Raw genomic sequence first — 21,366 nt, forward strand, 5'->3', positions numbered from 1 at the left:
TAAGACGGAGATCCACGCTTGAAAATGTGTGAATGAAGCGCAAACACACACACACACACACACACACACACACACACACACACACACACACACACACACACACACAGTATCACTGCTTTATTTATTCACTCAACTGTTCACATATGCGCAATCCATGCATATGTTCACATACACACTCACATACAGTTGATCTTGCCTTGCTTTCAGTCTTTGATGAATTTGCCGCAGAATTACATCAAGATGGCAAATCAGGAGGCTCATTTGTGCCTCTGTGTGTTTCTGTGTGTTTATGTGAGTGTATGTGCATATTATATCTGTAGCACTGTGTTGCTGTGTGCTGAGCAGGATATTTTCTCCCGTCAAACAAAGGCATTGCTACTGAACTGGGCTGCAGTCGATTGATACCCTACGCGCACGTTGGCCTTAGATCTTGTGTGGGGTCTGGGAAAAGACTTTCTGGTTGTGCAGGTCTCAGATGTGGCCTCTCGCTTGCATATGATCTGACAAGTACATAGTTCTATGGAGCAGAGTAGCCCTCTGCATGTTTGCATCTTGCCTGGCTACAGAGATAAAAGCCTCCCACCAATGAAATGGCCCACTTTGTTAGTGAAAGTGACAGTAAGTTAGATAGGGAGGGTGCTGTGGGGGAAGGAGGGGTGGAAGAGAGAGTGTGTGAAGCCTGTGGGCAGCCATGGAGCAAAGCAAGTCCAAATGTAGCATCTCTGGTTCCAAAGCAGACTGGGCAGCATTACCTCACATAAGGCATAGCCATTCTTTTTAAATGTCTACTGTCTCCTGTCGGTTTCAGTTATGGTTCACTGACTGCTCCTTACATCTGAGTAGAAATTACAGTCAGTCAGTCTTTGAGTCAACCAGTCAGATCAGAAAATGCTGCAGCTTGTATGCTGAGATATCAGCATTAAAATAAGTGCATAAGCAACTTTTTATAGGTCATTCTCTTAATTGCTTTTTATAACTTAAACAGTTTGCACGGATCTGTTTGTACGATGCGCTCCCTGATTTTGTTAGTTCAAGGTGAGAAGACATGCTTTGGGTTTTGGTATTGGTTCTGTGAGCCTGAAGACACAAGGCTGTTAAGAGGTGTTTCTAATATTCAAGATGCCCTCATTGATCATGAATGGGGTGAACATAATGTTGTAAGGTTTAGCTGGTGTAGCCTACTTAAAAAACTGGCAACTGAATCAAATCACGGCCTTCAGTTTATTAACGTATCCACTCAAATAATGTTCATTTATTTTTGCATTGCTGGAAAGTTTTCCCACAAAAGTCTGTGTCTGCTGATTATGGGTCCTAATAATACCCTGGCTGGATTGGTTGTTGTGATGATTTTGTAACAGTGTGTAGATAAGGCCAAACAATATGGTTTGTCAAGAATGCATTAAATCCACAACCTGGCAAATACTTTGCAATGTTATTAAGTTTAGGATATTAATGAAATTTGAAAATTTGAATGATTGGGATTTTACAGCATACTTTGTCTATAATAGTGGTATAATGGCCAAGAATCCAGACCAATATTGAGAAGTAATAGAGAAATGTTGCACTTATGATATCTAGCTCTGATGTCCTAATTTTCCTTCACAGTCAGAGGTACTGTATGTGTAATCCTGATGTGGTGCAGCAGTTTCACAACCCAGACACCATCTTTATCCTGGCCTTTGCTGTGGTGCTCCTTAATACTGACATGTACTCGCCCAACATCAAACCCCAGCGCAAAATGGGCCTTGATGACTTCATACGCAACCTACGAGGTTAGTGTGTCCAAAAACTTGTATTATCATGTACAGAATGAGGGAGGTACCAAATAGGTTTTTATGTGGAAGGAGGTGGTATAATGTCTTGCGGACATTCAAAATTCAACATAGCAAGTGGTTTCTGAGTAGAGGGTTTGAACATTGGTTATATATAGCAACCACATAGTACACACACAAGTCTAACCTTTTGCTGCAGATCATGAGGAGAGCAATCAGAGTGATATGCTGGAATTATAGGGAGGATAAAAAAGAGAGCAGACGGGAGGGAAAGTCAAAGTTTTACAACAAGCACTCTCTTATCAATCTCACTTTAACCGCACTATCTTTCTCAACCTCAGTGTTTTTTGAGTGACAGCTTCTTGAAGTGAAGTAAATTACACAAAGAGGCGGTGGGTGCTTGCTTCCACTCGCTACCATCAAGAAAACCATCAGCTATGCAGGGTGAGATTTCTGATATCCTTGACTCAGAGCTCTGCTTCAGAGACCGTGGCACTGACCCATTTAATTGAGGCTCACTTTAGCATTAGATTTAACGATTTGAGCTCAGGTTTCCGGAGGAATTTCATCACCTAAGGCTCTCAACAAAGTCTCTGTCCAGTGGTTGAGCAGATACATACATTTACTCCAACCAGAGCTTGAAGAATATAAGTTTGTCTTTTAATTGCACCTTCAGTTAATAGAGACAAAACACCCACCATAAAAAAAATGTCAATATATTTTTTCATATGATATCACACAAGTCAGTTATAATTTGTGACAGGTTTCTCCTTAAGCTGAACTGCAGTGCCAGACTGCAGTTATATATCTGTGTGTTGCCTTCACAGTGACACAACGACAGCACGCACTTTTGAGATAAAAGCACATTTCCTCATTTGCAGCTGCAAAACCTACATTGAAATAAAACAAATTTGCCTAAAACATCTAAAAAAAAATGATGAAATGAAATTATGAGCCTGCATAGGGAGTTTATAGTTTTTGGATACCCAGCTTCCACTGTGGCTTTTGCTAATCCTCCTGAGGATCTGCACAGTAAAATGATACATGTGACAATCAACATTTGTGAATAATAAGCATTCATAAAATAAATGTTAATTTTAATAGTTACTGGCACGGTTTGAAATCACTGGACCACATTATATGGAAAAATTCAATTATTTTGTAGTTATTTTTAATTAAAATATGCAGGCCGATGCAAAAATAAATGAAAAAAAAACATTGGTGTTGTGTTATTTAGACAGGAATTCATTAATAGTACCTGAATCAAACTCCAGCCATAGATCTCCGGGATGTGCGCTAACTGTCTTCCTACTGCCAACACTGGGTCAAAGCTTGATTTATGCGTGACACCTCTGCAAGGGCTGTGAGTGCCCACATGATAAGACATGCCCCTTCACTTGGTTCCCGTGCTTATAATACATCCCTTGTCCTGTGCAGCAGGTTTTTTCCTTTAAGTGGATGTCACACATTTTCTAACTCAAGTTTTTGCAAATCTAGGGTTACCATCTAGACACGACCATCACAGATTCAAACGCCTCATCACGGTTCTGTGCCAACTCATGTCCGTGCAGAAAGCATAGGGCTTAAGCAGACGTTGCAGGATCTGGAGTATATGTCTTTTGAACATCCAACTTAACAGTTGTTTTAAAACATGTCAGCTGGAAACATTAAAAAGTCAGCCAGAGATGTTTTCAAGCAACTCATTGAGCTAACATTAGCTTAATTAGCTAGTTAGCTAGCTACAGCTGATATCAACAGCTGCTGTCTGAAGTCAAGGTCACGTTGTTTTAAATTATACTATGAATTTCAACTGATGAAAGTGCTACCGTTATTGTAAACTGCATGTGCAGTGTGAGAATGGACAGCTTGACAGGCTGGTAAATGAGAGTGGCGGGGCTTTCCTAGATAATGACCACTTTTTTTTACCCTTGTTCCCTCAGGTGTGGATGATGGAGCAGACATCCCAAGAGAGATGGTTGCAGGCATTTATGAAAGGATCCAACAAAGAGAGCTCCGCTCCAACGAAGACCACGTCACCTATGTGAGCCGTGTGGAACAGTCCATCCTGGGCCTAAAAACCGTGAGTGATATTTGCCTTTATGTGCAAGTCATTCCCTTAAATCTCCTTTCAGTGAGCTGTTGTTCGTACTGTCTCCCTTTCTCTTGTATCATGTATTTCTTCTGTCCTCTGTACTATCTGTCATCTCCATCTCTTTAATTTCGCCTCTGTAGATCCTCGCTGTGCCCCACAGACGTCTTGTGTGCTGCTGTCGTCTGTTTGAGGTGCCTGACGCCAACAAGCCTCATAAACAGAAACTGTCCCAGCTCCAGAGAGAGGTCTTCCTCTTCAATGACCTGCTGCTGGTGAGAAACCTTTATTGTGACTACTCAATGGGGGAGCAGTACGGACCAAAGTACAGCACTGAACCCCCAACCATCTATGGGCAGCCACTCTTACATCTCTCAATAAGTGCATGTATGGATCCCAAGCATGTGTGTAATGTGTGTAGAAAAAAACTGTACCAACTGAGAAAAAAAAACATGAATTTCTCCTTGCAGGTAAAGGCCTGTCTAATACATTAAGCTACTTGAAATATGCAACTGCAACCACATTTTATTGCCATTTTATACATAATCAGGTATTTTAATTCATCCATGTTCTGTGTTGTGTGTCTCTACTTTAGATCCTGAAGCTGTGTCCCAAGAAGAAAAGCTCGGCCTCGTACACCTTTTGTAAAGCTATGGGTCTTCTGGGAATGCAGTTTCACCTCTTCAGCAATGAATGTGAGATGCTGTTTAGCTCTGCTGCAGTTCATTCTCAATACTTTTCCACCCTGGTTCTGGAAAAATGCTGAGCACCAAATTTGAGTCAAAAGAATAAAGTCTACGTACAGAAATCAATAGAGCTTACAAATGTGGAAGACCTTGTATACAGTATGTTCCATCTGTATTCAGGCATATTGGTGGCTCAAGCGAAATGATAACACCAGCGTGCTAGCATGCTTGCAATACCAATGGTAATGGCGGCGGGGAAAGATGTGAGCAAAGCCATTCGTTCTGTTGTGGCAAAGCTGCCGAATATTCAGAAGTCAAAGCCCAAGAAACAATCTTAGCTGAGTTCTGTTAGTGGCCATGATGTTGTGGCCCTCCTCCCCACGGGGTTCGGGAAAAGTTGGATTTTCCAGCTTGCTCTGTCAGTGGTGAAGGAGTTAGCAAAGGCTAACTCTAACGATGCTAAGCCGACTTCACGACCAAACGTTAGCGATTGGTTATGGAAAATCCAGAGTGGCTCTTGGCTGATCCAATAGTTTTAAACTTTAACAGAGTACCCAAGTTATTGTGAAAGGGTTTTCTTTTTCTCTTTGACACGTTGTCTGGGTTTCTCATCAGACTACGCCCATGGCATCACCATGCTGAGCCCGTTTACCTCAGAGAAGAAGCAGCTGGTGAGTTTCTGCTCCCCAAGCGGAGAAGAGCTCAGGAAGTTTGCAGAGGAGCTTCGAGAGGCTATCACAGAGGTTAACGAGATGGAGCAGATACACATTCAGTGTAAGTGAAGAACACACTTCAACATCATGCAAGTTCAACAAACACAGTGTACCTTATATAGCTGGTTGCAAATTTCTTTCTTCAATTTTTTGTATTGTAGGGGAATTGGAGAGGCAACAAGGCATTCAGCCACACGGCATACACACCAATGGCGGGCAAGTGGACACACACACAGGACACGGATCTCCCTCAGGTGCTGGTTTTGTTCGTGCAGCATAAAATGCATAATACAGCATACATTAACTTATAACAATGCATGCATTACTCAAGGCAATGTGGAAAATAGGACAACTTCATGGAAGAGGTTATGCATGAAAAGCTCACAACAGTGAATAACAAAATAAAAAAAAGAGTGGATGATGATCAGAGGGCTTAAGGTTCCTGTATTTGTCAGCTTTTTGTTATTTATGGGTTAGTTAGTTTTAGCTAGTATCTTCCCCTAAAACCACAGATTATAGTTTTTGAGTTTCTCCATGTCCCCAGGTTAGGGCAGGGGTTATTGTATGAAGTAAAACAACACGCCATATAGTGAGCTTTAAAGTAATCACATTATGCTTTTTGAATTTTTCCCTTTCCTTTCTTGTGTTATATATCGTTTTGTGCATGTTCTTGCTTTACAAAGGGAAAAAGCCCAAAGTCCGACCCTAAGGGACTTATCATCTTCCCTCATACTCTGCTTCTGATTAGATAGTAGTCCTTACCCAGGTACTGTGCATGTGAAAATTTGCATAATATAAGCACTTTAAAGGTGCTGGTAGATTTTGTAACTCTTTGGCAGATACAGGCTAGCTGTCAATTAGCATCTCACTTTAGGAAATAAAGCAAATAAGCATATTCCCAAAATGCTGAATATTCATTTAAATAAATGACAGTCCCCTGTGAAGAAATGCTTTTGTTTTAAAGATTCTGTAAACAAAGCCTAAATCTTCTTATTAACTTACAAATAGACCTGTTTCTCTCCACAGGCCAACAGGATGTGTACGATAAAACCGGCAACAACAACACACTAGAGGTAAGTTCAAAACCCACTCTTGCCTCCCTCAGGTAAGTGCTTGCATCACCTTCTTTGTGGGTGTGGTTTTGTATGCAAGTATGTGTGCGCGGTTAGATAGGGACTGTGCCTCATCAGGAAAATTAAGTTTGCTCATTGCCTTGCTTAAAAAGAGCTCCGCCTTAGGCACATCCCCACTTTGCAGCCAAAAATACAAAGGCTGCATAGAGGAGTCTGCTGTAGTGGCGCTACAAACAGTCTCTTTCTGTGCCTCATGAGTGGATCAACATCCACTATGCTCACCATTCAGCATCCTTCTTTTATCAGCTGCTGCTTGCCAGCCGCACTCTTTAAGCCTTTGCAAGCCACCATAAGCCTGGCTGGCTTCTAGAATACCATCCACAAAGCCAGATAAGCTTGATACTGTTAACAGTCTGTTGAGTTTGTGTGGGTGGGTGTGCATCTGTAAAACCAGCCCTTTCTTTAACTAAGCATAGATGATAGAGACTGTTTTTTTCCCTTTCCAGTTTTGTCTCTGTTTTATTCTGTTACCCATTCTTTTACCTCTCTCCTGCCTCTCAGTAAGTCTTTCAGAGTTGTAAATAAATGTGTTAGGGAGACACCATGCCCTCGGTGTCACTTCTCTCCTCTCCTGACACTCCCTTTAACTTTAAGCTTCTCATTCTGACAATTATTGACCATGTTTGCACGTGCACACACATAAAATCCAAAATGTTCCCACCATGGTCTCTGACCAAAATCTCTTCTTATTCCACTATTATTTTCTCTTTTTGGGCTGGTGTGTGATTTCATGATTGAAAGTGTAAATCATGTAAAAGCATGATTGAGAGAAAAAGAGAGAGAGTGTGTGTATTTTGCATGCGCTCGCTCTGCATACTACCTACCTGCATGCCTGCATGCCCATGTGAGTAACACACCAGAGGGCTGCGTAGAGGCTGCGTTCAGGCTGGTAACTCCTCATGCGTTCTCTGACTGTTCCTAAACTAGGTGTCAATTCACAACAGGCTGCAGACCTATCAACTGAGCCAGCCCAGCATTGAGTCATCGCCTCTGGCCCTGGCTGCGCCACCCACCCTGCTCAGCCCCATCCATCCCGGAGAACTTCGCCCAGAAACACTCATCCAATGCCAGCAGATTGTCAAGGTGATTGTTGTGGACCAGAGCGGGCGAGGGCGGATGGAGGCCTTCCTTAGCCAAGGCCCTGCTACGCATCAGCTTATCCAGTCGGCCATGTCCACACCTGTGCGCGTCAGAGAGGGCGACGGTCCTCAGCCTCCTCTGCCACCTCCCCCTCCACCTTACAACCACCCTCACCAGTTTTGTCCCCCTGACTCACCCATGCCCCTCCACCACACCATGCCTCTAACCCGCAGGCGCAACTCCAGCGGCTCCCGCAGCATTGTCTGAGTCGTTGGCTACTCAAGGAACCCTGGGCTCCAGACATAAGCCTCACATTCACACACAGCAAAACACACATGCTGGAGTAGCATACAACTCACTTTGAATGGTGAGATTAAAGTATTGCTAAAAAAAAAAGTCAGGAATATACTGTGTGAGACGAATAAAGGGACAAAGGAAAAGGAAACCAAAAGGACTCTATTCATAGTCTTGACTGAGTGGTGTTGTTTCTGAACATAGAGTAGTTTTGATGCCAGTTCTAAAAGACAACTTTTTTCTCTTTCTTTTGTCACCAACATTTCACCCGGTAGTTGATGGTGTTGTCTGTCTAGATTTCACACTCTTTAAGAGATCTTGTGATTTTGCGTCTTTCGGGATGTTGATGTGAAGTTCACACCTGTTTGTTTGGTCCAGGGTTTCTTGTAATAGTTGCCACATTCAGTGAGGAATCATTTTAGCAGAGCTTATCCTCACTGCAATATATTGTGTCATCATCTCTGCATAATGTGAAGAAACAAGAGTAGCAGCTCATTTGATTCCTTCATTTATTTGGGAACAGATTCTCAGTATGTGAGGAAGAGGACTAAGAAAAAGGTAAAAGGCTCTAGGATATTTACCCTGTCATGTACAGCATAGTGTAGTAAGCAAAGATGTTGCTACTCACTAAAGTAACCTATTCCCACCATCTGACGACAATCATATTTTTTTGTGCTTCATTGTTGTGTGTTTTGTTAAACTTGTGTGAGCAGATATCTTCACAGTAGTATGTGACTGGCGTTTTGCTCTCACAAAGCTCAGGAAAGGATTTGCTGCACTGTAACATATTTCTGAGTTGTACTGAGAGCAGCGGGCCTGTGTAATGTGTGTTCAATCTGCTTACTCATGGGCAGCAGGGAGTAGGGCCAGTAATCCAAAACAAGGCTAAAACAGCCAGATGGAGCCTTCTCTTCCTGTACATTTACTCCTAATGGGCTACCTAGTGTGACTATTGTCATTACCTTTGGATTTAGGGAGCATCTGTGCCCAGAAAACTCTTTGCTTTTAGTTTTAAAATGAACATAAATTGGTCGGCACAGGGTAGACCAAGGTCACCTCTCACAAACATCACTCCCCTCTCACCAATTATATTTTTCCTTGCAAACTGAAAATTATACAAGCAGAGATGGATTCCTATACTGAATGTTAATCAGGGGAAAACTGAAGTTGCCATGGATAATTATTGATTTCATCATTGTGTAGTTGATGGTTCGAGCTTGAGCCTGTTTGTATTGGAGGTCATCCGACTGAGACACACTGAACACGTCTTGTACCTTTTGCACCACAGAATATATTGGATATATTGTAAATAGATGATATAGATTTATTCTGAAAAAGTGATTGGTTTGCCCAGTGTGTGTATCTACCTATGTATTTGTACAGAGAATAATCTAGTTAAAAAAGGAAATTATAGTAATTATAGCTATTATTATTATTATTATTATTATGATTATTATTATTATATCAGGGGGTGTTCTAATTCCTACTGCTACGAGAGACAGGAAACAGGCAGCTTTTATAGAATACACTCCAGTTACCATGGTAACACAATGATATTAATACAGATCTACATTCTTCATGAAATTATACCATGTCATATTATCATAGGATTATTAAGAGATGGCTGTGTCACCTGCTAAGGTGTGTAAAGGGCTATGCTGTATTGGTGAATACGTGCATTAAATCACAGGTCATGCACACACACACACACACACACATACTGCATACCACACACACTGACACGCACATAGCTGCCAAAGCAACAACAAATCCAGCTTAGATTCCCCTTATAAACTGCTTGATTTCTCAAGTCAGCAACCTCACTTTGTTTACTGTAAACTCTGACTGACTTGTACTCTACAGCATGATATAGTTTTGTTTTTTTCATTTACAGTACACGGGGGGAGTTGGATTATATGTTTGTATCATTACTGACAGGGCATGTTGGGTTGATTGATGTCATTTTCTCCCCTCTCTCTACTTCCTCCTTTATGCCCAACCCCTTACCCGCATTCTCCATGGTTGTCATGGAGATGCACCAATCTGCATCCTCACTGTGGAGCACTGTCATTAATCTTTGCACCCTCACCGTGTTTGTATAAGGGAGATTTCTTAAAGATCGACATGTTTACTAATGGAATATTTCTAATTTTTTCTGTTCAAAGAGAATGAAAGAATAAAGTAGTTTTTACTCTCGGTCGTGGACTGTATGTCTGTGTGCCTTGACGCCAGATTCGTCTCCACAGTGTCTGCGTCTGTAGCACTCCCAGCCTATCTAATGAATGAATGTGCTCCAGGTGTGTGAGGAGGACAGTGGAATGAAGGAGCTTATGGGAAATCAGTCAACACAGGTGTTCCTGTGTCCTCCCAGCACAGCCGGTCTGAACTTATTCATTAACGAACAAAAAAAAAAACAATATTGAATTTGACTTGTACTTGTGTTGTTGTGATTCTTTTTGTGTGTGTGTGTGTGTCTGAGTATGTGTGTGTGTGAGCGCGCACATGCACATGATTAAGGGTGCCTAATTTTCCACGAGTGCTGAGTCTTTCCTCTAAACAAAGAAAGGACATAGTTGATCATTTATAATTTCATATTGCAATGACAAAATGACTACATTTGATGCTAGAAAGTCTCACAGGGAAGTGTTTTAGCTTAAGGCCATAAAAAATGCAAGTTTCTTTTATTTCGCAAATCACTCTTGAGAAAGGACAAACAAAAAGAAAATGCTGTCAACACTTCGACATAGTCAGAATTGCAAAGGGATTGAAAAAAAAAACATTTTGGCAGAATAAATTATCTTAAAAAAACATAAATGATCTCAACGTTATACAATCAATACAATACACAGGGACATCTATTGTGCAAAGTCCCTGTAGGCTTACAGATAGGATAGAGCTCTCACAGTCAGCTCATTGCCTCACTGTTTTCTTCCTGTTGTTTCTGAATTTTTTTCTTTCTTCCTGTCTCCCTCTTGTTTCTCTCACTCTTTTTGAAAACAAGTGGACAAGAGGTTCATTAAAGGGATGACTGTGCTGAGAAGTGGGTTGAAATGGAGCAACAGAGTCTTAGTCTAACTGTGCTGTTTGCTTCCTGTTTCTCCTGCTTCTCCCTCTGACCTTGTGTGGTGGAGGCGGTCCAGTCCAGAGTCTGTGCACAGGTCGCCTCTTAACAAGTGTCCCTTACCACCAGGCAAAGGTGATCTTCAGTCAATGTTTACATAGTGGTTTCTTCCCATTCCAGCTCCACGTCACCTGAAGACCAGTACAAATGTGTGTAGTCAGCACTGTGCTGTGGGGAGTGTAATTATTTGAGTGTGTTTATATGTTGTTGTCTACCTTCCATGGCTTCCAGGGAGTCCATCTTCTCCAGAGCAGAATAGCTAACAAACCAGATTGACTGGCTGTTGCCTTTGTTGTTTAGAAGTTCCAGCGTACTTTGGTGCAGGAAGATATACTGGGCCTAAAGCGCACACACAAAACACACACACACACACACAACCCCCAAACACACACGAACACAATTAACCCTGTCAGCTCTCTACCGTCTTCTGTCTGATAAAGACAAACATTTTTGATAAAAATGACAAATGACAATGTTTTTTTTACATTTGTAATAAAAAAACATGCGTGGTTTGGAATGTGGATCTCTTAAATTCCAATCAAAATTATGTCACTTGGTGCAAGGCTTTTTTTCCCCCCACTTTCAGGACACAAACCTACCAGAGCTGATGTGCAGATTTATTTCAAACTTGCTTAAACTGAAGATAACAAAAAATCATTTGATGACTCAAACCTAGACTACATACCGGTAGTGACAATGCAGCCGCAGCTGCAACAACAATGGATGTACAGTATTACAGTAAGAAAACTGGATACCATGTTTCAAGAGAGCCTCCCAGTCATTCAAATAAAGGTTGCTCTCTGGCGAATATGCTGAAAAAGGATTTTCTGGCCCTTAAAGCATGCTCATTAGTGTGCTTCTCTGGCTGAGTGGAGAGATATGGATGCTTGGGAGTGGCTTGCTTTGCTTCTGATAAATGCACAGAGCAACTCTTTCGACCTTGGTGGACAATAAATAATAACCTTCATCCCTGAAGGACTTTGGTTTGGTTTCTGCGTTCCATGTTAAACTAAATGAACTGAAACCAACCGAGCTTAGTGCACGGCTGTTGACTCGAGAAGAGGACCTGAACAGACACGACCTTGCTGGCCCAACCACGCAGTCAAGTAAGTGACATTTGCCTTTGTTTCACTTCAACAGAAGTGTTATAGGATTAAAATATGAGCTTGTTTAAACGTGCCTGCAATGGCACTGTGCTCTAATATCTCAGCAGTGACATTTGTGAGGTTATAAAATAATTGATCTGAATAATGGCCTCTTTAAGCTGAGGATATGACCTAAACACAGCTGTCTCAAAGAATCAAGCAGCAGGCACCGCAGGCTCAAACTTTACTGCCAAAAGAGAATCTAGAAATAATAAAACCATAATACTGAGAGGGAGAACAGGCACTAGGCAGAGGGTCCCTGCTGACACTGACACACACCATTGCTTCGTAAGTAATAATGGAATGGGGTAATTTTAGGATAGGTTCATGCTGTTTCAAGAGGGGAGATCCTGCTCAGCATATGCCTTTAATCCACTGCTAGAAGAATTTCCTAAATGTTTCCTCAGGGGGATGAGATCACAGCAGAACATGAAGTAAAAAAGTAGGACTACACTGCCATTGGTGGGTCTTTGATGAGTCTTAAGTCTACTGGAACAAATTAAGACAACATGCCGTATAATACCACTTTATTGTCATTTGTTTATTCTCTAGGTTGTAGAGAGAAATCTAACCACAGGAATAAAATACACTGTTGTATTTGATGTGAACTCACCAGATTCTGTACCATACACATCCTCTCGCTGCGCAGTTCAGCCACCAGACCATAAATATCCACAAAGTCATGATCTCTGACGTGCTGGATGAGGTGGTCGAGTGCGATAAACACACCTGTTCTGCCCACACCAGCACTGAGGAACAATGACAGTTGGACTTTGTTGATGAAACTCCATTTAGTCACAAAAAACAGAAGAAAGTAGTTAGTGCACTTTGATTTTAAGGACCTCGCTTTAGTGTATTCAGTGTCAGTACCCCACCACTGACGTGCCACAGTACCTGCAGTGGACCACTATAGTGGTGTTGTCGTGCCTGTGGGCTCGGACAGCTTTGACAAACTTAATCAGCGTGCTGCAGGACTCCGGGACTCCGTGCTCAGGCCACGATGTGTAGTTGAAGTGGCGAACCAAAATATAGTGCCCGTGCTACAAGGAGGAATTACTACGAGTTAAATTCATTTAAATATAGATAAAAATGTACTCAGCAAAAGGTTTTATGTTTTCCAGTGTTGGAACATAGAACTCTCTACACAACAGTTCCTAAAGGAATAGTTTAGCATTTTGACAAAATACACTAACTGCGATTTTGATGTCTTTGGTAGCAATCTTCTCATCTAACTCTCGATAAGAGAGCATAAAAGTGAATTTGTCAAAATGTTGGACTACTCCTTTAAGTGGTTTGCCTGTAAAACATCTGGTAGCCCATTTCCTTTAGAATAAAGGGCACCTACAGTAACTCACATTTTATTTTGTTTACATTATTCAGTTAGATGGAAATATGGCAAATTAGTCTTTCTGGTGTTTCACAGTTTACAATATGCACACTTACAGTATGTGTGTGTGTGTGTGTGTGTGTGTGTGTGTGTGTGTGTGTGGTTGTGTGTGTGTGTGATTGTGTGTAGGAAAGTTACCTTTTCTACTTTTAGGGTTCGGACAGTCCAGTCGGGAAGGACTTCCTCTGACACTTTTGAGATGAGAATGTCACTAAACACTGACATTGGCTTATTGTCCTCTGGCCAGTACTTGTGACACCGAATCTGAAATGACACACAGACGCACACACACCCACACCCACACACACACACACACACACACACACACACACACACACAGACACACACACACACAGACACACACACACACACATCAGATCTTTGCGGCAGATATACTGTAACCTTCCTTGTGACAGAGTTGTAAGTGAGCTCTAAATGAGCCCTCTGGACTGTCCTCTGAATGCTGTTTCACAACAGTGGCAAATCTCTCATGACGCACTCTGCCTTTCTCGTAACACTGCGTGAGCATGGCAATGGTGTGTGTTCCCGTTTCCCAGATCATCCTCCAAAAGTCAGCCACTGTGCCAGGCAGAGGACCCTGGGTGGCTATGAACTCATTGGGACAAAGGTAGCCCTAAATAACAGAAAAAGAAAGGCAGAGGTTTATATCTGCAAGCACAAAAATCAACTCCAGGAGCATACAGACCTACTGGAATTATAACAACAACATTATTCACTCACTCACAAATTAATACACTTGCTTGTTATCTATTTATCTGACAGAATCAAAAAAGGACAGGGGAATATCTAGAACAAACTCCTCTAATTGCAACAAATCTGCCTCATGCCTGCATAACTACTTTCATAACCTGATTATGACTCAAGTGAGCTCGACCCTCCATGTTGATGACTGGGCTTATAGCAGGTGGTAGCTGGTACTCACTGAGACAAAGCTGGCGTTGATGTAGTCAGAGCCCGCTGTGCCCGGTTCTGACAGCAGTTTCACTCGGTTGTTGTTGTCTAGACATGATTTAGTGAGACGAGTGTGGTAAAAAACATGTGAAATGCAGCTGTGTATGCAGTTGTGAAATGTTAGAGATAACATACATCATTTTGTCACACTGACGGTATCATAACAACCTGACCACTTACAAGGTTTGATGTTAGGGAAGCGGTTTTTTGATTTGTTCCAGGGCAGGTCAGCGTCTGTTGTGGCAAGGTCCTGCAGCAGTTTTGGAAGCTCCTGAAGAGACAATATGTAACACATCAGTATTCACATAAACACACATACATTAGGTTAAGGGTCAGGACCCGTATTTTAAAAAAATACATACATTTTGGATTTTAGTGAAAAATAAGTGTAAAAATGTCTCTGTTACACCTACTTAGAAATTATCACATTTCTTCTGAGCTTAAATGTACTATTTAAATTAAGAAGTCTCTAAATTGGTTAAGAATAACCTGTTGTGGTCCTAGACGGCTGCAGTACAGAGACAGAGACATGCATGTGTTTTTCATGACTATATCTCATTGTTCATGAATTATAAAAAAAATATGTGTTGTTTAGAATAGGTTAGTTTTAGCTAACTATTTACAGCCCTTGTAAGATTTATCTCAAATGCTTATTCAATGGGATGTTATACATCGGTTTTGCATTTGTGAGAGGTGCAAAAAAAACAGGAAAAGGGTAAAAAAAAAAAAAAACTAGCCTTGATATTGTTTGCAATCATTTTTCATGCATCTTCACTGTCTGCACTACATTTTTCTTATCTTTTTTTGCAAACAGCAGACTGTCATTCATGCTCCACTTTTTCCAAGTGATTTATTATTCTTTCATCCCAAATGATATATTTCTACACTCTTCGAAGTTTGATAAACACAGCTCCAGGTTGTAGACAAACACTTACAGCAAACTCCTGTTGGAACTTGGAATTGTCATTGGCACACAGATCCTCTACGTGCTGCAGAAAAGACTTTTTGTTGACAGGCCTGAAAGAAAGATCAGAAGGTAGGTAAGGTAAGGTATGGTAAAAAGAGAAATGCACTGAATGTGAAGACCAGAGAAAATCTCTCTCAAAACTCAACAATATGCTACTTGTTGTAAGTTTATTTTAGGATAAAAACATACTTAATACTGAGCCACATAAAACATGCTGATTTATGCGGCAACTATGGTGTGTATATTCACATTATTTATGCAGGATGACTTACTTGAGTGATTTCCTGTAGCTGAGCAGCCTGGATAAAAATAGACAGCAAATATCAACCAAAACTAAACAAATTAACTAAAGAATCACAACCCACACTGTGGTATTTCTGTCCATGACACCTGAACTGATCATCAGTTCATTGAGTATGTATGCATGATAAATTGCTCATATTATGCTCATTTTCAGGTTTGTGATTATATTAAGAGGTTGTACCAGAATAGGTTTGTGTGGTTTAATTTTCAGAAAACTCCATATACAGTATTTGTTGTACTGCACATTGCTACAGCTCCTCTTTTCAACCTGTGTGTTGAGCTCTCTGTTTTAGCTACAGAGTGAGACATCTCACTTCTGTACCATCTATGTTGTGAGTCGCACACGCGCAGTAAGTACTGCTAGCTTGTCAGTTGCAGAGCATGAAGGAGTGCCACGCTAGCAGCTAGGCGAGCATTATTCGTGTGTTACAAAGTGATGCATGTTTGCCATGGAAGTGAAGGCTGGACTACAACAACAATGTGTTCTCTGGAAGATGGTCAGTCCCTTTGGGGTGGACGTTGGGCTTTTTCACTTTGTAAACCTATAACGTGCACAAAAAAGATATAAAACACAATAAAGATAGAGGGAAAAAGCCCCAAAAAACATAATATGAGCACTTTAAAGAAAATGAAAATGAAATCAAATTCACTTTGATTAAACACTGACTTTGATGTTTCATTCTAAAGAAATATGTGAACATCAGTAAACTTGAACAAAGCGTGTGTTTATTCCCTTGTGGCTGATGTTTCTTTGCATTAGTGAAGACTTGTGGCTGTGCTTTTGTAGTCTTAATGACTACAAATTCATACACTGTGGCCGAGGCGGCCGTACAAGGTGCCACCTGCTCATTAGATAAACAATCATACACATTTACACTCCGATGACACAGCATCAGGAGCAGTTTGGGGTTCAGTGCCTTGCCCAAGGACACTTCGGCATGGAACTGCAGGGCCAGGGAACACAAACCTTCTGATCAGTAACCTGAGCCACAGCCGCCCCACGTAAATGAAAGATGGAGTACAACATGCAAACAAAGCACAACACCAAAATGCGACACACTGATCACAACTTACTGGATTACATAAATCTCTTTCCGCCTAAAGAAGAAGGAAGAATACCTGGTGAGAGAAAAGCGCTCAGTGAGAGAAAAACAAAGCCAAGTCAATGCAAGTGTGCGTGCAAGGAACATACATGTGACAATTAACATGAAAGATTGTGTTAAAATAACATAAACTGAGCTTAAAAGGTGGTGTTCATGCAAATATCAGCTTCAACCAAGCAGAACGGCTCACTGTCCTGATGACGGCAGTTTGAATTTACAATACAGCTGGAGCAGATTAGCAGTGACAGCAACATGCAGCTGTGAAAAATCTACAATCTTTGCTTTTCTGACATCTAAAATGAGTGGAAAGCAATATAAGAAAGTAAGGTGTTTAGAAAGCATATACCTAATGGTTGTTTCAATGCTGATAGATAAAAATATTCAAAACAAGTTTGGCTACTACTCATGCAAAAAGCTTTCCTTTGCTGTAGTTTCTCGCCTAATTTTAGCCATCAGTAACCTTAATACCAAAACTAACTGTGAATTTGACTTTCTTTCCCACCAGCGTGCAGCACTTATCGTCAGTGCACTTGTTTGTGCCAAAGAAAAAAAACAAAAGTCCTTGACGCTGAATTTGTACAAGAGGATGGTTGGAGAGATGCAGACAGGATGACTCGGCAAAGAACTGAAGGTAAACTATAAAGTCACAAGGATGCTCTGTTGTTTCGTAGTGCTGCTGCTTCTATTTTCTGCACAAACTCTACAACACTAGAAGATTTGTGCCGACAGGAGCGTATGTCAAGTTGGCTGCAGTAAAGACATTTTGTTGACTTAAATTTAAAATCTCGTCTGGAGCAGCTAACTCAAGCCTGAACTCATTTAGTGTGCACTCTGTTTCAGCTGCCAAAAATGCATGTTATATTTGGTGAAGCGACACTTTTGGATTAACACTAAACACACTGACTAACCGGTTGAGTTTTTCTTGTTTCAGCTCCAGATCTGCCACAGCGATCAGCTGATCCAGTTTACACTTAGTCTCTATGATCTCTGCCTCTCTGGGTGAATAAGTCCCGCCCTCCTTTTTGCGCTGATGGATCCTGACATGTCGATCAAAGACATTTGTTAATATCAAGGTAAATACAGAATTAAAATGTGTATTTTTTGGGCATTAATATTAAATTCCAATCAATGCAGAGTTTTGGTAAATGTATGAATGTTGGCGAATGATTGAGTGCCTGCTGCCATCTTACTTGACGGATCCACAGATGATGACGATAAGCAAAACAGCCAAGAAGAAGGAAAGCACAACACCCAGAATGATCTGCTCATCTCTGGTCAACAGCCCGTCCACTACAAAGAGAGGGAGAGGAGACAGAGGTAACAACATTACAAAAAAACAACACAAAGAGAGCTATACAGGATTTATGTTTTTTTTTATTTTTTTTTATTAAGAGAAATACAGGGATGAATATAAATACCTGCAGTTCTGATATGCTCCGAGTACTCAGAGTCTGTGTACTGGCCATTGATGTTAGTGGCTCTGAACCTAAACCTGGTAAATATGGAACGGTCCAGTGTCAGCATTAGATTATTATTATTATATACAAAAATGTTGAAGGTTGTTCTTTGTGAGTGTTTGTGTGCGTGCGTGTGTGCGTGCGTTTGTGTACGTGCATGCTTGTGAGCGTGCGTATGTGTGGTGCACTCACACATAGACTGTTTTTGGCTTCAGAGGTCCATTGCAGAAATTATCAGTGTTGTTCTCCTTTACACAGTCATCGTTCTCTCCGATCACGTACATAGTTGTAGTTTTCCTCACCGAGGGCCGGCCACCTCTAGACACACTGCGACCACCTCTGGAACGTGCGTCTGGGGACAATGCCCCGTCTCCCAAAACACATGGTGGGTTGGGGAACCCTTTGTCCGTCAGGTAAGGGGCAGGACGATCAAAAAATGCATTCTTCCAGTTGGTCAGGTTCTGCATGTCCTTCACTGTGACAGGATGAGTAAGTCAGTTAGAGGGCGAAAGGATTGCAAGGGGACTGAGTCAAATTTCTGCTGACGTTAAGCCCTTTGGCTTTTGCATACATTTTGTCTTTTGTAAGCTTAGGACTGAGTGACATAGTGTAAAACAAGATTCTACTTGAAGCTTAAAGCACAAACAAGACTGATACCCAAGTGTATTCAACAAAAAGTGACGGCTGTCAATGTTTTTGAAGAGTCATACCCCCTGTCTCAGCCACGATGACCTGAATTTTTGTGATTGGTCCATTGTCATCACTATAGAAACAAGCAGGCATGCGGATGGTGATACTCCTGTGGGTTACCATGGCAACCCCTCCTTGGCCCAGCATTGCTTGGGGTCTTTGGGTTGGCTTGGCTGGGGCTAGAATATACACACACGCACACGCACACGCACACACACACACACACACACACACACACACACACAGGTTGTTGTAATGAATACAGTGTCTTTACAGTGTGTAAAGGTTTTGTTTTAGACCGTTGCATTTACACATAAATCATGAACAAGAGGCCACTTCTCAGTCCTCTACATCATCACTACACAATGTTGCTGAGGTCCATTTGCTGTGTCAGAGCAGGCAATGATACTGTGGAGTGGCAATTCTCTGTCTAGTGTCCATGCTGCACTGCTGCGACAAGGAAGGGAGAAACACTATAGAGCAGTGCAGAGCACTCACAAACAGAGGAACTTGTACCTTTGATCCCTGTGGTTATCTGGACACGTGGGCTGGGTGGGCTCCTTCCAGCCCCATTCTTTGCTGAAATCTACAAACCAACAAAAAGAAGAAGGGAGGTGACACAGTAGAGAGATGGACAAGCACATAGTGAGTTAAAGAAAAGAAAACAACAATTTGAACAAGGTTAAACTGGTTATTGACTGATTAACTTATTTGGGGAAGTTTCACTGAGAGGAAGCCTCTATTTTGCAGGAATGCCCTGATCACATTCACACAGTTAAACACATTCACACCTGGAAGCTGTGAGAGTGAGCTGTGTGCGTTCTTCACCTGTATGCTGTAGTTATGTCCTCCTTTTAGGCCCTCTATGACAGCACTCAGTGTGTCTTGGTTGTTTTGGGTAATATTAAGGCTGATGTTCTTGATCAGTTGTTCCTTTTCATAAACATATACAAAGTATGCAGTAATGTTTCCATTGGGCTCCTCTGGAGGGGTAAAAGTCACCTTCACACGGTTCACTTCCTCTGGAATAACTGATACAACCACATTCTTGGGAGGGTCTTTGGGCTCTGGGGATAGAATAGAAATGGTCCAAGAGATAACTGATAATAGATATGTGGTTATTTTTACAAGTGGGCAGCAGCTAGGTGCTCCCAAGATGTACATTTCAACATACCCTCCTCCAGCGTTTGAAATTCAATGGGCCCAATGGCTTTCCCCTGGCTGGCAGCGTGTGTCAATGGACCAATGAAGGCAGTGATAGTCACCGAGTAACGAGTGAAAGCTGTCAAGTTAGTCACAACGACAGTCGTCAACTCTCCTGGAGCTCGGACTGTTGATACGTTCAAACCAGGACCATCCACCTGGTTCAGCAGGATAGTTCATGGACAGATTAAATGCTTGTATGTGGATGAGCTGAGTAATTTCTTATCATTTAATATTTTACCACAACATAATGTTAAGAAATATGACCAACATAACACTGTGTTGAGCTGTCCTGAGAACATCTTAGTAACATGTTCATATCTTTGTGTTTGTAAAACTTAAACTCAATAAGGCCTGACCTGCACAAGATATGACGTTGGTCCAGAGAGAACAGCTGGAGCATCCCATGCAATGTGAAGGCCTTTGGAGGTAGGGGTCACTTTCAGGTCACGGGGAGGGTCATCAGGGTCTGAGGGAGGAGATAAGAGAAACACAGAATGCTTAAGATTTGCAACTAAATTAAAAATCAAAAAGCGTTGAAAAAAAACCTGTTAAATTTTGCTTTGTTACCATAATAATGTTGATTGATGTTACCCTGCCATTGGCTGGAACCTCTTTGAATGTTAGCCTGGGCCATGTTTTCACTTTTCTATATACGTGGTCTTGTGGCCTCTAAAATATTATGCCTCTAGTGCCTCTCTTCAAATATCTGTCTACAGTTGCGGTTGTCCTTGTACTGTTAATTGGTTGTGAAGTACTGTATTGCTGTAGACAGGGCTGGTGATTTGCAGACTGCTTTATTTAAGTGTGTTTTTAACTCAAATCATAAATCATATAATTCCATACTGATTTACTGTCAAACCCATTCACGTACTCTAGTTTCCGCGGTCAGTCACTGAACATTCTATAAAATGATCTATGCATTATGCTACCAGTTTTATATTGTAAGAATACTACTACTACTACTACTATTAATAAGAATAATAACAGGGCTCAACAAGAGAAAAAGCTGCATAATGCTATGACAATGTGAACCTCTGAAAAACTCAAAACACCAGGTTATTATACAACCATTATTATTATGCTATAACCGGCTATAATACTATAGCCTGTGAAGACATAAAGATCTTCCGTGATAACAAGACAAAAATGTAAGTTTGTATAGGTCTTTTAAAAGACAAGCCACACCTCAAAGTTAATAACAAAACACAAGACTTTTACTAGAATACCTGGGGGGGGGGGGGGGGGGGG

The 21,366-nt window shown here is 41.4% G+C and overlaps 2 protein-coding genes across 4 annotated transcripts in view; one reads left to right on the forward strand and one right to left on the reverse strand.

Annotated features, from left to right (window-relative positions):
• Window positions 1-9,965, forward strand: part of iqsec3b (IQ motif and Sec7 domain ArfGEF 3b) — a 26,362-nt gene extending 16,397 nt beyond the window's left edge. The window contains exons 8-15 of one of the 2 annotated variants that reach the window (XM_034878798.1): window positions 1,606-1,772; window positions 3,713-3,852; window positions 4,005-4,136; window positions 4,457-4,556; window positions 5,163-5,321; window positions 5,422-5,514; window positions 6,287-6,333; window positions 7,321-9,965. In XM_034878798.1, the coding sequence (XP_034734689.1) occupies window positions 1,606-1,772; window positions 3,713-3,852; window positions 4,005-4,136; window positions 4,457-4,556; window positions 5,163-5,321; window positions 5,422-5,514; window positions 6,287-6,333; window positions 7,321-7,740 (1,258 nt within the window). In that variant the 3' untranslated portion in view covers window positions 7,741-9,965. The remainder of the gene's footprint in view (window positions 1-1,605; window positions 1,773-3,712; window positions 3,853-4,004; window positions 4,137-4,456; window positions 4,557-5,162; window positions 5,322-5,421; window positions 5,515-6,286; window positions 6,334-7,320) is intronic. The other variant, XM_034878799.1, reaches the window with a different exon arrangement.
• A 466-nt stretch (window positions 9,966-10,431) lies between these two features.
• The window catches only part of ptprq (protein tyrosine phosphatase receptor type Q), a 36,947-nt gene continuing 26,012 nt past the window's right edge, over window positions 10,432-21,366 (reverse strand). Inside the window, exons 40-59 of one of the 2 annotated variants that reach the window (XM_034878788.1) lie at window positions 20,475-20,584; window positions 20,087-20,273; window positions 19,741-19,979; window positions 19,429-19,498; window positions 18,933-19,091; window positions 18,415-18,697; window positions 18,184-18,257; window positions 17,956-18,055; window positions 17,674-17,802; window positions 16,737-16,781; window positions 15,632-15,658; window positions 15,328-15,409; window positions 14,573-14,663; window positions 14,364-14,440; window positions 13,920-14,054; window positions 13,559-13,684; window positions 12,928-13,073; window positions 12,647-12,782; window positions 11,104-11,227; window positions 10,432-11,019 (exon numbers count right to left, since the gene is read on the reverse strand). In XM_034878788.1, the coding sequence (XP_034734679.1) occupies window positions 10,982-11,019; window positions 11,104-11,227; window positions 12,647-12,782; window positions 12,928-13,073; window positions 13,559-13,684; window positions 13,920-14,054; window positions 14,364-14,440; window positions 14,573-14,663; window positions 15,328-15,409; window positions 15,632-15,658; window positions 16,737-16,781; window positions 17,674-17,802; window positions 17,956-18,055; window positions 18,184-18,257; window positions 18,415-18,697; window positions 18,933-19,091; window positions 19,429-19,498; window positions 19,741-19,979; window positions 20,087-20,273; window positions 20,475-20,584 (2,378 nt within the window). In that variant the 3' untranslated portion in view covers window positions 10,432-10,981. The remainder of the gene's footprint in view (window positions 11,020-11,103; window positions 11,228-12,646; window positions 12,783-12,927; window positions 13,074-13,558; window positions 13,685-13,919; window positions 14,055-14,363; window positions 14,441-14,572; window positions 14,664-15,327; window positions 15,410-15,631; window positions 15,659-16,736; window positions 16,782-17,673; window positions 17,803-17,955; window positions 18,056-18,183; window positions 18,258-18,414; window positions 18,698-18,932; window positions 19,092-19,428; window positions 19,499-19,740; window positions 19,980-20,086; window positions 20,274-20,474; window positions 20,585-21,366) is intronic. The other variant, XM_034878789.1, reaches the window with a different exon arrangement.

The sequence above is a fragment of the Etheostoma cragini genome, chromosome 8 (genome assembly GCF_013103735.1).
Source record: "Etheostoma cragini isolate CJK2018 chromosome 8, CSU_Ecrag_1.0, whole genome shotgun sequence".
Taxonomy (NCBI): domain Eukaryota; kingdom Metazoa; phylum Chordata; class Actinopteri; order Perciformes; family Percidae; genus Etheostoma; species Etheostoma cragini.